At 33.0% G+C, this 14,461-nt stretch overlaps 1 protein-coding gene across 2 annotated transcripts in view; it reads left to right on the top strand.

The window, feature by feature from the left end:
• The window catches only part of LOC145239834 (uncharacterized), a 61,438-nt gene extending 56,745 nt beyond the window's left edge, over window positions 1-4,693 (top strand). For both annotated transcript variants that reach the window (XM_080103381.1, XM_080103380.1), the window contains exon 5: window positions 4,254-4,693. In XM_080103381.1, the coding sequence (XP_079959507.1) occupies window positions 4,254-4,568 (315 nt within the window). In that variant the 3' untranslated portion in view covers window positions 4,569-4,693. The remainder of the gene's footprint in view (window positions 1-4,253) is intronic.
• Window positions 4,694-14,461: the final 9,768 nt, after the last annotated feature.

Here is a 14,461-nt window from a genome sequence, read left to right as displayed (position 1 = left end):
ACTGTAGAGATTCAACATCTCTATCCACCGCACCGAAGGGCGATCAAGGTTGGATTTTTTTGGTCTTATAATAAAACCACATTTATGTGTTATGTGATCTTCCATTGTCGAGTCCGTACCAAATGGTATATTATTTAATTAATTGGAATTCTTATTAAGATGAGAAATTTGTATCATTTATCCATTTATTTAATGTGGACTTTTATCCTCATCTTTTCGTTATTGTTTCACCGCATCAAACAATGATTAGAAAATGAGGATAATAGTCTGCAATAAATAAACGTATAAAGATTGGATACATATAAAAATTTGGTTGTTTTGTGTCTATGATTTTAGTGTACTTGTCCAATTTACAACCCAATCTCCAGCAACTTTGCATCAGCATCTTCCGACAAGTTATTTAAGCAGTTAGGAGATGCTAAAGCGATTATCTAAACAGCTTGTCAGAAAAAGACAAAGTTCAATAAAAGTGTGAAATTCATTGAATCCAAAACTTTTAAATAAAACAAGTCGCACATGCGTGAGTGCGTGGTCCCCCTCTGGTGCTGCATGTGAGATGATACCACAAAAAATAGCGAAGAAATAATGAATGTGAGAAGTGTGAAGGGTCAACGTTGCCTTCACATTTTTCCCAAGTTTCAGAAAAATCTAATATATGGAGCAAAAGTTATGGGGTAAAAAGTGTCATTTTTTTTGCAATTTTGGGGCATTTGTGACCCCTTTTGAGTGCCTGGGAACACCAAATCCCAGTGAAAATGGACAAACGGTGCCGTTTCATGCCTTAAGACATATATTTGAATTCAGCACCATGGAAAATCACTATATAGACATAAATATCGAGTTTTGGAGTAATATAAAAAAAAAGAGCTCCAAAAAAGTCTCAGATGGATGCGAACCAGAAGTTTAAGTGTTAAGACAATATGTTCAACAAAGATGGTGGCGAAGAATCAAATGCAGTTCCGATCCTGAGTGTTAAGTAATTGCCAGTAACAAAGATGGCAGCGAAGAATCAAATGCAGGTTTATGACGTAGACAACGGCGAACTGATTGAATCCAAAATTCAACAATTTTTATAGTAAAGTTGGAAACTTTTCATTGGTTGGTTATTATAACTTGTGGTTATAAAAACGATCGTCAAAATCATTGGTGTCATACCCCCCATTAGGAGTCAAAAACATAAGTCACCCATACTGGATTTATATTAAGAACAATGGGCTCCACATTTTGGCCAAGTTTCAGAAAAATCTAATGGATGTATCAAAAGTTATGGGGTAAAACATGTCATTTTGGGGCATTTTTGACCTCTTTTGAGTCCCTGGGAATGCAATGGGTATTTTCACAAAAAAAAATTTTTTTTACTATGTACGTCTATTTAATGGAATACAATTTGTGGCAAAATTTCAGGAAAAACTAATGGACGGTTATCTGGCAATCGTACAGACTAACGGATGCAGGCACAGATGCACGGACATCACTGAAAACATAGGTCCCTCTCCGATAAACTGGGGGACTAAAAATGGCTTTCAACATGCTATTTTAATCTGAAATGCTCCTCCCCTTTCCCCAGTTTAAGAATGGCTTTTTAAATAAGGATTTTATATAAAACCATAGTCATAAAATATCAATTTCATCGAATAGAGAAATCTTAAGAATGTGAGAAAATAAAAAATCATTTGTAGCACAATAAGGTCTCAACAAGGATCTAAAATTTGGGCAGAACTTTTGTTGTGGCAACACTAAGACTAAATTGACAAAATGCTATCACAAATCTTTCTCATCTGCTCATATCCACCTCGTTTTCACTGTTATATCTTAATCTAAGACCTACAAGAACTTACAATTATGAACATGTATCTTTTCTCCTTTTTTTTTTTTACATGGGGGTCACCACTTATCAAGGCACGAAGGCCATTCAGGGATAAGGGTTATTGCGTGTACAGTAATCAATGAGATAGTATTGTAGTAATCATTAGTATTGGGGGTTTTGATAGTGTCTTACTTAAGGGGGCGGTTTATCAGGAGTTTGTTTATGTTGGACTTGAAGACGTCCAAGTTGTAGTCAGGTGGGAAACAGACAAGCGGCAGAGAGTTCACTGGTGTGCAGTTCTAAGAAAGAAGCTTTGCTCATGGAATCTGCGTTTGGATTTAGGCACAGATAAAGAGTGGGGAAAATTATTGACAGTAGTTTCAGCCAGACGGGTGTTTCTCTTGAAAGATTGGCGAGGGGGGACGAGAGATTGGAGCTCAGACGAGCACCTGCCATGAAAATAACGATAAAACAAAGACAGGTTCGCAACGTCTCTTCTGTTTGGCTTCCTGTATAAGACACTTTATAAAAACGAAACAAACGATTCTTTTGATGCTTAACGCCACATAAGATTATTTACTAAACTTAGAAGTTGGACAAAAGTCATTATTTGTCTTCATAATTACCTTAGTGATTTTATTTTATCCAGTGTTAATCTAAACATCATTATCACTCCAGCAAACACAACTGATGACATAGTCACCTTTGCACCACTTATGAAGCCTACAAGCTATAAAAACCATAAATCGAAACCTTACCAGAAACTACAAACGGTGGGCAACACTCATCAAACCCCACTCCACCCCATCAGTGCACATCTGGTATATCACCTCCCTCTCATACTATTTAGGCTGGTGCTACCAGATCAGGCTGTCTAAAGATATTGGTTTCCTGAGATGAAATGCACCTAACATTGGTGCTCTTTGTTTTTCTACTTCCTTTTGCAAAACTTAATTATGTTCTGCAAAAACAAAAACAACCTACCTTTCCCCCCGTCTCCTCATTTCCCAATTCTATCTCCTCTGCTTCCTGACTGGTTGACTAATTTGAAATGTACCAAATATTAATACTGTAACCTTTTGTCCCCCTCCCATTGCAAAACTTATTCATGTTCTGCAGGGCAGGAAAAAAAACAATAAAATCCACTATAAAACAACCAAACCAAACACTAGAAACTAGCGGTTGAAAATACAAAGAGCTTGAAGAAATAACTGAATGCAACATGAATACTATTTCCAAAACAACTGGATTTGGCCTTAAATAACCCCAAAAGGGTTGATATGCCATAAAACAAAACAAGTAAGTCATCCTATTTAGGAATGGGAGTTCTTCTCACAATATAGTCAAAACTATAGAAATTGGATTCACCCCATGTTAACATTATTCTCACTCTAGCAGACAAACGCAGCGATATAATCATCTTACATAAACACTCATATCACACAATGATTGATCAGATTTGATATAAAAATTGATGAATGCGAATGAAATTTAATTTTGGGTTTCTAAAAACACACATGAAACAAACATTTATATGTAGCTTTTGGTTAGAAAGCTGTACAAAAATCAATGAAAGCTATACCCATCAAGAGTACCGGGGAAAATCTCATTGTGTGTATGCCTATAAATCCATAAATTATTTTTTATACATAATGGCTTGCATTAAAGTTTAAAATGCAATAGTCAAATATCATGCTTCACATGTGCTTTAAACAGAAACATTCATTTTAAATGTGCCCCTGTCATATCAAAGAACCTGCTGTTGATTTTATATCCCTGGCCTTACTGCTTCCGCAGTGATTATGGCTTGAATTTAAATTAAAAATGAAAACATCAAGTATCATAGTGCAATTGTTCTTTAAACGGAAACATTCATTTCGAACATATCCCTGTAATATCAAAGAACCTACTGTTGATTTTATATGATGGGCTTTTCAGCTTGTGTGGTAATAAAACTTCTCAAATGCACTTGTGATATTAGGCTGTGTAAGTTAACTTTGGTCAAAATCGCCTGTTTCTTCTTTCATTAGATTATTCCAATTATCGATACTTATTGAAGTTGTTTGAATATTAAACCTATCTAATAACACTGCCAGGTACATAGAGTATCTTTGTGTGAAATTTCATAAAGATTAGCCCAGTAGAGATAAAGATATTATATATTAGAATTTAATATATAATTAGCATAATTTTCAAAATATTTGTTCAAATTCCACAAAAATCAGGGAAATAAGGTACCTTGTTATGCTCTTCTAGTCTACCAAATTTCACTTCTCTGCATTTCATAGCAATTTCAAAATTAAAAAAATATTGACCTGCAATAAAGCAATACTACCTAGACCTGAAATGTCTAATCTTCTAATAGAATATGCAAATATTTATACTGTGTACTTGAAATAATTCAAACAAAATTAACATAATTTCTATGTTTCTTTCCTTTTTACAGTTGGTCAAAATGGTGTGCGAGTTGTGTCTGTTAACGCCATGGAAAATCTTCGAGACAATTCAGAACTTCATGTACACTTTTCCAAACATTGAACCATTGAATAGAAGAAATAAACTATCATTATCCTACGAATATTTAAAGCATTCCATATACTCAAAGAATCCGGTCGTACCAACTTTGAAACAACAGTGTCGAAAAGTAGTGAGAGAGGAGGTACAACTCTACTATTCTGGGAAATTAGAAAATGGTCTGGAACTTTTGCCACTTCCAAAAATTCTAAAACTCTTTGTCCAAATGAAAGACATGGAATATTAAGTCTCAGATAAATACATTCATTTGAATTCTTATTTATTTCATTTATATTGAAATGTTTTGTTTTTCTTTTTGTTTGTTTTTAGTTTTTAAAAAGAAATTTAAAAAATTAAAACAATTTAAAGTTTTTTTGTTCTTTTGTATAATTCCTTTTATATTAAACTAGTGGAGGTACTCGGCATTGCTCAGGTGTTTAGTGATGTGTGTGTTGGGGGAGGGGGAGAATCAAAACAAAAGCATAAGCGAAGTAATAATCCTGTTTAAATATTATATAAAAAAAAACAATGTTAAAACTTTAAAAAATCGCTGCCCAGGTGTTTGTAGGGGTGTGTGTGTTGGGAGGCGGGGGGGGGGGGGCTTAAAAAAGTTTTGGTAGGTAGGATCGAACCCAAAGCCTTGAGGCGAGGATGGAAAATAAAGTGTGAAAAAAACCTGACACGTCACTCGCTCAGCCAGCAAGGAAGAGTAACTGAAACACATTTGAATTTATTTAAGTATTAAAAACAGAATTGAATTGACAGGTGCGCGATTTTAATGAGGTCGAATAGAAATACCGCAGTTAATTTTTACTGCAAGGCAATCTTTTTGGGGTTTGTTTCCCCAACTTTGGCTGGTTTGTTTCCCATAAAAAGAGGATTGTCTAAATTGAATAGCAATTGACTGATGTAAGGGGTTTCCCCCGCATTGATCAAAAACTGATTGCTTTCTGGATATTCCTGGCATGATTGGCAGGAACAATGCCTTAGCTTCAAATTAGTTTTGCTTTTATACGAAAAAACTGAATGAACACAAGAGGGGCTGAAATAGCAAGAATTTTGTAAAAATCGACGTAAATAAATCTAGACATGACACGCGTTCGCAAATCGTACATATTATGATCTAGGGGGAATATAAACAGTTGTCAGACTTAGTAACCACCCCTGAGAAACCCGGCAAAAAGTTTTTTTTGGGACATACAAAAATGCGTGCACCGCATTTGCCTTTTATGTATATAGATAAAGCAAAAATAAAGAAAAAATTATGATTGAGAAAGATATATATATACACACACACACATATATATATATATATATATAAACACATGATAAAACAAAAATATCACATTCCAAAAATTACGTAAATTGATCCAGTAGTTTATTTTTGGCCCCTCGACAATTGAGGGATTGGACCTAGTAATTCACTTCCGTTCATCTGTTCACACTTTTCTCAATCCACACTTTGGATTTTTTGGAATTTTGCACAAACATTAGTCATGGTGAAAGTAAATTTTTGCCAGAACGGATTTTCTGGGATAATTCTGGTTGCATTTATAAGGGTAAAATTGCCCCCAAATCGTTTGTCTTTTCGTTTATTCACACTTTTCTCAATAACTTATTCTCAAATTCGTTATTCAGCATATCATGGTAATGTGCACCAAGGAAAACAAACAGTCTCTTAACATAACATGCTTCGCACAAGGTATGTTTCACCTTCATAGCAGTCTTCTTCTATATCTTGGTCACTCTCTCGAAATTATCTTTCCAGACTTATTCACTTGTGGAGGGGGACACCGCATGCTCGGCTTGTTAAATAAGAAAATAAAATTTTATGAATAATTGAGGAGTGACTGTCTTGCTCGTCATTTTGAAAATGACAATTCAAGAAACAAAGGGAAAAAACTCAACAATTCAAACTTGTGAAATTTATATTCTAATACCTAAGAATTCCCATTAATCGCTGAAAAATTATTTTCTTTATAAAAATAAAACTACTTGATCAATTTATGTGATTTTTTTTTAATATGATATTTACCTTTTGTCGCAAGTACAGATTTTTCTTTTTGTTTTTTAATATAGGGAGAATTCTGGACAAAAACAGATTTTTTATTTATTTTTTTTTTTTATCAAATATTAACTTTTCATCTCTTTAAATTTGGGTGTTCTCTTTGCCAAAAAGGTTCAGTAAAACTACATTTTTGTGATGCATTTTTAATAGCCAATTTATTTCTTTGGACATTTATCCAGTCATAAAAAGATAAAATCTCATTTCAATGGCAGAAAAAAATATTTGATTTTTATTTTTAATCCAAAACAAAGCCTATTGGAATCATGTTTAAGAGGGGACTGTGGAGAGTTGAAAAACAAGATGTTCGCATTGCATTTAAACTTCTGCTGGTTAGTTCAGCCAGGGAAGCAAGAAACAGGGAATTCCAAAGTCTAGCAGTTTAAGTTTATTAGAGTCAAGGGCATTCACACATCTAGGAACCTCAACAGTGAAGGAGGGGGATGTTGTTTCTCGGGCAGTTGGAAGCATGTATGTCATTTTGTGCCCTTTTACAAGTACTTTAATAGCATGTGCTCTTCTGAATTCATGAACAGAAATAACAGTTCGTTTCTGTAGTGGTGATGTCGCAGCTGATGTTTCTGTGTCTTCCTTCCTCCTTGCAGCTTCAATAATCTAATAGAATAGAAACACTGACAGCATCTTTTCTCAATGATCTCATTGTTTTTGATGTTTTATTTTTTTACATATTATGTGGGCTTCTTCTTTTTGCCCAATTCCAGAAAGATGTGAGTAGTGAATAAAGCTTAAAAAAACAAAGTAGAGAGACCTTTCTCTCCTTTTCACCACGTTTTCTTTCAGTCTTCTTGCCTGTGACATCATATTCTAATATATAGCTATAACTCTCAAGTTTTAGCTTTTAATGGAATTTTCAATACCTCTGCCATGGTGCTTTAATAGAAACGAGTTGTTCACTTTCCCTGTCTCTGGCTGTCACAATAGTAGCAGACGCATTCCCATTTGCTTTGCTAGTCACAAAATATCTCTGACCAATATTTTGTAGTACGCAACTGGTGAACATGTCATAAATTTCTCAGTTGATTGTGACGTTTCTGAGTTGTGGTAATACTGTCGTTGCTGTGTTGTTTTTCCAGCAGAAAATTGTTTGTTTTCCTCTTCTGTGGCTGTGATGACAGCAGCATCCGTAGTCCTCTTTTGCCTGTGTATTTGTAATAATGAATAACGATTTAAAAAAAAAAAAAAAAAATGCTAACAATATTCCTGTTCAATGGTGACATCCTCTGCAGTGTTTTATTTTTTTACAATAGTGTAAAAATTATATATTCCCATTATCCATTCTCTGTATGGCACAATCACGTTGACATGCTGATTTTTGCTAGATCACTGGAGTTAAGCAATGTTGAGCCTGGGCAGTATCAAATGAGTGACCATTTAGGAAGGCTAGGCACTGTACGTACCTTCTGGGCAGGTTGGGCGTGGAGCCAGCACCCTCACCCTGAAAAAAGAACTCGTCACTACAAAAGTATCTACAAACTTGTAGATGGCCTATGCCCCTCCAGACTATCTACTCTTGTTCAAAGACAGAGCTCCAAAATAGGTGATAGGCTTCTCTCAATACACCGGTAAACAAGCCTTTGTGATTGTCTTTGTCATGTTTCATTTTAGACTTCCTGTCTGTGATGTCATATCCTGACACATATTACAAACTTGACTTAATTTTCAACTTCTGATTGAATTGTCCATTCTTCAATTAATTTTAACATTATGTGGAAGATACCATTTTAACATTTTTTTACACACCTTCATCTAAATATTGCTACAGTAAGGGAAAATTAATGCTTCTTATAAATAAGGTTAGTCAAACATTCTTTCAAGCTAAAAGTTTTGCAGTTGTCTTTCCTTGTCCAGGTTATTACTTGTATGAAAATGCTAAAATGAGGAACTGATCTTTCAGAATGAAGAAATCTCAAAACGAATTCTTTATTTTTATTTGTTTGAGAGTAAGATTTTACATTTTAATGACTAAATTTTTATTGCATGGCGATAAATGATATGAGAATATAATAAATGTGTAATGTGAAGTTTAAAAACAGACTTGGTTCTGATGAATTTAAAAGAAAATGAAATCTGGTCAGGATAAGGAGATATGTGATGAATAGGAGACTTTGATAGTATGGCCAAGTTGAATGAATGAGTTCTTGAGTTAGTAGACATAGAGGTAGTTGGGACAGATCACAAGGGATGGTCTATGAAAAGATGGGGGGATAAAGACCTGACCAGAGGTAGTTTAGTTTGGAAGTCAAATTTCTTAAGCCATAAAACATATGTCAGCATGTAAAACCGAATATGATAATAGTTTGCTCAAATTAAAAAAAAAAAAAAAAAAAAAAAACGCCTCTTAAAACTGCATGCTTTAAGATTGCCCTAAAGTGCATATTTATCAAAGATTGTTTTAAGCAACGATTGTTTTATTTATTTGCTTATGTGATAAACAAGTGATCAGATTTTCATGTAAATTTTACCAGTACTCGATCTTAGGATACTCGTTGTAAAAATGTTGCACGTCATCCAGATCAAACCTTTTACAGGATTCTTAAACCTGTTTTACCTTGGCATCTTTTTATCCAGGGGAGATAACCCATGTTTCAACTATAATTTTTAGTGGCAACTCATTCTAAAATGCATATTCTGCAAAAAAAAAAAAAAAAAAATTTTTAATTATATTTCTGAGGTGATGCATTATTATTTACATGTTTTGGATCGTTTTCGGCTGCTTTACTCTCCAGCCTTCAAGTGTTTTTTTTTTTTTTTTTTTGTCATAACATTCTGGGATTTTCATTATTTTAAATTTTTTTTTTTTTTTTTTTTACTTTTGTTCATCCAAAGACATGGTATATTGTCACTGAAGCATGAGTGGCTATGATAAGGTTAGATTTATAAGGAGAATAGCTCTGAACTGGATAGCAGAATGTTCACAATATGTTTTATATTGGTATGCTCATAGTGAACCATTTGTTTAATTCATTTAGGTAGATTTTTCTTACCGAACATTTTGTACTTTTCAGATATCTTGTATCAGTGAATTTTTTCTAAAATTAAATAAAAATAAACTGCTTATGTGTCTTGCTTGATACATAGCCACGTGGATATAGGCATTGGTTAAGAAATTGTCAGTTCAGCTCAGTTCTTGGTAAAGGAAAGAAAAATAGATGATAGGAGATAGCTAAAAAGCATGTCATACAAAATGAGAACCGTCTACTCCAATAAATTAAATAAAGAGGTCAGTTCAAAATTGCTATGACAAAAGGCACCTGAAGAAAACCGAAGAGTACAATAAGTGAAATGTGAGATTAAATATAATTAAGATGTGGGGAAACTATTTGAAACATGTAAATAAATTAAGGAAAGATTTATTGAAAGTAAATTGCATATTTTAAAGCCTACATTTTGAAAAACACACTTTCTACAAAACATAAAGACTTATTTCATACACGCACATTTTAAAATGCATATTCTATCAAACAACAACAACAACAAAAAAGGATATATTTAAAACATTGTGACAAATAAAAAATGTAAATTAATATTTGGTGCTGGAGATATTTTTCAACCCAACATCATAAAAAAAAATCACCCACATTTCTGATATTGTCTGCATATGAAATGTGACAAACTTTTTTCTTTTTTTTTTTTTTATTGCTTTCAATTTGAAAAAGATCAACATGATTACTGGTTTCATCTTCAACTTACAATTGATTCTAAGTTCTCATTCGGGATGAATTTCTTTGAATTCCAATTCATTGGCATCAGAATTTATGGCATTTCTTTAGAGTCACCCCTACCATGAAATACAAGTCAGAGGAAATTATAGGAACACTTTACAGCACTGCATCTCACATACACATGTTCAAATATAAGCTTTTATCAATGAAAACAATAACAATTTCAGAACCATGAAGTATGCAAGTCAACATTTATTCTTTGCGAACATGATAGGCTCACTCTGAAATTGTGCTCATGAGAATGTGTGGTGCTTCTACAGAATTCGGACAAGATTTTGTAGTTGGTAAATGGAGTTTTCAGATAAAAAAAGAAAATGGTTTTAACTAATTTTTTTTATCAATTCTAATAAGTTACAATGGTAGCTTCCAAATTATGCAGTTGGAATTACCTGAATATTACTGAATTATTTAAAAAAAACAAAAAAAATCTTTAAGCGTGTTAGCAAGTGAAAAATTGCCGCAATCTTGTTTAAATCCAGCAGAAAATTGCCCTACTTTTAAACACTCCTGTGTCTTACAATCGTTTTCATCAAATTCTATTTTTTATTTTCTTTAATAAATAATTTTCTACCTTATCGATTTTCGTAATTTTTGGATATAATCATCTTAGAAATACAAGGAATATGTAGATACCATTTTCATGTGAAATTCAGTTTTACGATTTCTGAAATTTCGTTCCAATAGTGTAGAAGTGCCGAATGTGTGTAATCAAGTCTGTAAATGATATATATGCATGTGTGAGTTTGTAATGTATCATATATATAGTGTGTGTGTGTGTGTATGACGCATTTGGTGGAAGAACGACGTAAGCACCACTTGATACTTTTCACAAAAAAAAAAGGTTAAGTGTTTGTAATGATTTTGTTCTTTTTAATTTCCTATTTTCTAGAATGATTTGAAAATTAATGCAAATTTTTCCGGGCAACCTATTTGTACAAAACATCTTTTCTTGCAAGAACATGCTTTTCCAAGCCTGTGTTTCTTTCAAGTCATTTTGAAGAACTATTGTTCTTCACTGTTTTGCTGGTTAGTTTTCCTACGGGTCAATCTTTCATGTCCTCTTTCTTCCAGTCATATCGGAAGGGGCTTACAAAATTAAATTTTTTAGATGTTCAACTTTAATGAACAACAATGATGTTAGTGCTCATTGATTTGCAAGTCTGGAAAAATCAAAACAAATAAAACATAATTAGGTAGAGAATTTAAAGAAAGTCTATGGTTTTTAAGTACCGACATTTCAACAGATGTATATCAAATATTCAAACTCTTATTTTCACATAAATACTTTAAATTCAACGATTTTTTTTTATTTATTTATTTTTTTTTTTGTGTGATTAGATTCTTCTTGATATCTTACAAATTTTGCGACCAAAATCTCAAAATTTCAACTTTTGGCACTTACGTTGTTCTTTCACCAAACATGTCCTATGTTGTATGTGTGAGTTTCTAATCCAATGCCAGACTGGATCAGGGAGTAAATCTGGTGAGGTTTGTTCATTGAAACTTAAACTTGGAAGAAAGAGAGGGAGTTTCTTGTGTGATGCCTTTTATATCACCAAATGGGAGTTAATTCAGATTTGAAATACCCTCTGGTGAGTATGTGTAAATGTATTGAGAAGGGTAAGTAATGCTACAATGCTTATCATTTTCTAAATAGTTCAATTTGGAGCATGGGTATGCCAGTAGTCATAAACCCTTGTAATCTCAGTGTATTTCTATAAAAATAAAACAATTAGTTCTTTTCCAGAATTCTCCCTTATATTAAAAAACAAAAATAAAAATCTGTATGATGCAGATAGACGTGACGAAACAAAAAACTATATAATAATATATATAGAACATATTCCAATATATATCGTATAAATTGAGCAAGTAGTTTTATTTTTAAACTAGCAGATGACACCCAGCCTTGCTTAGTCATAAAATATGACTAAATATATTTTAATTCATGCAGATTTTATGTTTATTACTAGGGCTAGGACAACAGCATATTCTTTTCATTGTTTGGTGCTTGAGTGTGCATCCATTGATATCTTATATGCTTTTATATAGTGATGTGGTTCGGTTGATTCTGTGTCAGATATATACTCAAGAGTAAAAACAAAAGAATATGCTGTTGTCATAGCCCTAATTATTACAAAGCCAATTCTCTATTGAATATTATATTATACCTAATATATATTAGTGATTTCAAAAGATTAAAAAAAAAAAATGACTTTGGTGCCATCAGTTAGAATCGAAACCAAAACATTTAGTGCTCTAGCCATATTCCCTACCGTTTGAGTTACGCCAGAAAGAGTTTAAATTATACAACTTTTAGTTAGAAAGGATGACAAGAAAAGAAGTCTCATTCTAACAATTTAAAAGCAACTTTATTGGTTTTCTTTGTTAGTAAGAATGAAGGAGAGAAACAGGTTAGTCGTTAATAGTTTGTGTAGGGACATAGATTAAAGATTAGACAGGCTTGTTGAAGGAGAACAGTGTTCATGCACGTTTGTATCTATAGTAGTCTTCTAAACCTAATATACTAGCAGGCAATATACTATTGTGAAGATGTCATAGATTATAAATGCATATGTCAAAATTAATTAATATTTTGTAATATATATATATATATATATATATATATATATATAATTTACATCCTTGAACATGAGGTGTATTTTCCTCCAACGCTAGGAAAATGTGACACAAGGTTAGGAAAGTTGAATTTGAAATGCCAATGCCCTTAATAAAGAGCATTCTGGCTTGCAAAAAAAAAAAAATACCTGGAGTGCCCCATCTGTATTCTTTGGTAGGGGCGCCTCAGATGATTAGCAATAAACTAACTCCTTTTCAAAGTGTGGAAAGGCAAGGCCTGGGAGAGTGGACTTTCTAGAATTCTGCAGGGCACAAGACAATAACCTCAGTCAACAGAGAAAAATAATGGTGGCTTTATGCTCAAGGATGGATGCATCCTGCAAGCTGCAATGATTATATTTGATGTATTTTTATCATTAAGATTCAATATACATATCTTCAGTAAATAATTTATGCCTGCGGTTGTTTCCATGAAAAAACATTTTATTTATTATGTTTATTTACATTATTTAAATAATTTAAAATGTAATTCGCATCTTGGTGGTTTTGTTTATGTTTAACCTGTTGTATTCTCTCTTAGGTAGAATTGTCTCCCCTGAATAGATGCAGACAGGGTGTGGACGATATTTGTTCACAATTTTCATTGCTAATTTTAAGCATTCTTTTTTTTTTTTTTTTTAAACCTTACATTATCAGTCTTGTTTTCTCAAAAACAAAGACTACATTTCCATTCATTTTATTGCAGAATAATTATGGACCATTTGAACTTCCATATTTATGGGAAAGATACAGTTTTCTTCTTTTTATCCATGCCAGAAGAACAAATAAGATGTCAAACTTTTTTTTTTACAAAGGAATCGCCACTGCTTGTAGGCCACTCAAGGATAAGGGTTAATGAGTGTACAGTGGTCAAGAGGAGCATGTCGTAGTAATTGTTAGTCGTGGGAATTTGGTAAATTGGATTACTTGAAGTGAGCTGCTCGCCAGACAAAACGACAGACAGCTCCCTTAAAATAATTTTTTAGAAAAATTAATAAAAATAAATATTCAGACTTGGCACATTAAAGGAAGTGTAAATTTATTTACCATTTCTTTGTGTTACACTCATGTTTTTTTAGTGTCCATTTGAAAACGAATAAATCCTTATTGACTGAGTAAATTTTTTTTTTTTGTGTAAAATTCGAAGAGAAATTAAATGTTTTTCTTTGTAAAGGCAGTTCATGTAGAACGTGGAGCAGAGAGATAAGGAGAAATATTTTTTGTTTCAAGATAAGATCTTCCAGTAAACTTGTCTATGATCTAGCTTTGTTATATTTTGACAGGTTTTATGAAAAGATCATATCCATCTCTTGTCTCCAGTTAGATAGATGGACACATATCTAGATCGATAGATAGATAACTTATTCTGTTCTACCTATTCCATAACAGTGTGTCAACATCCTAAGTGTTAGTGATTTTTGTGGAACGAATTGTATTCGAACTTTGAACACCCAGGTTATGAGTCTGTGTCATAAAAGACTTGACAACCATCACTCCTCGGCTGTCACATAAATTTGTTGACTACACTTTACCGGACATCAAGTCTCCCAGTGCCTTCTTGACTACAACTTCCTTGACTTCTTTGCGTAGGGCATGGTGGAACTAGATATCCACAGATTCAGCCGCAATACAAAGGATGAGCTGAGGATTAACAAAGGCCGTGGTCAATTTTGAGGCTACCTCAAGGGTGTTATCAAAACCAAATGCAAGTCT

Source organism: Euprymna scolopes, chromosome 19, assembly GCF_053919585.1.
Source record: "Euprymna scolopes isolate OS-2025 chromosome 19, ASM5391958v1, whole genome shotgun sequence".
Taxonomy (NCBI): domain Eukaryota; kingdom Metazoa; phylum Mollusca; class Cephalopoda; order Sepiida; family Sepiolidae; genus Euprymna; species Euprymna scolopes.
This window is presented reverse-complemented; position numbering and strand designations above follow the sequence as displayed.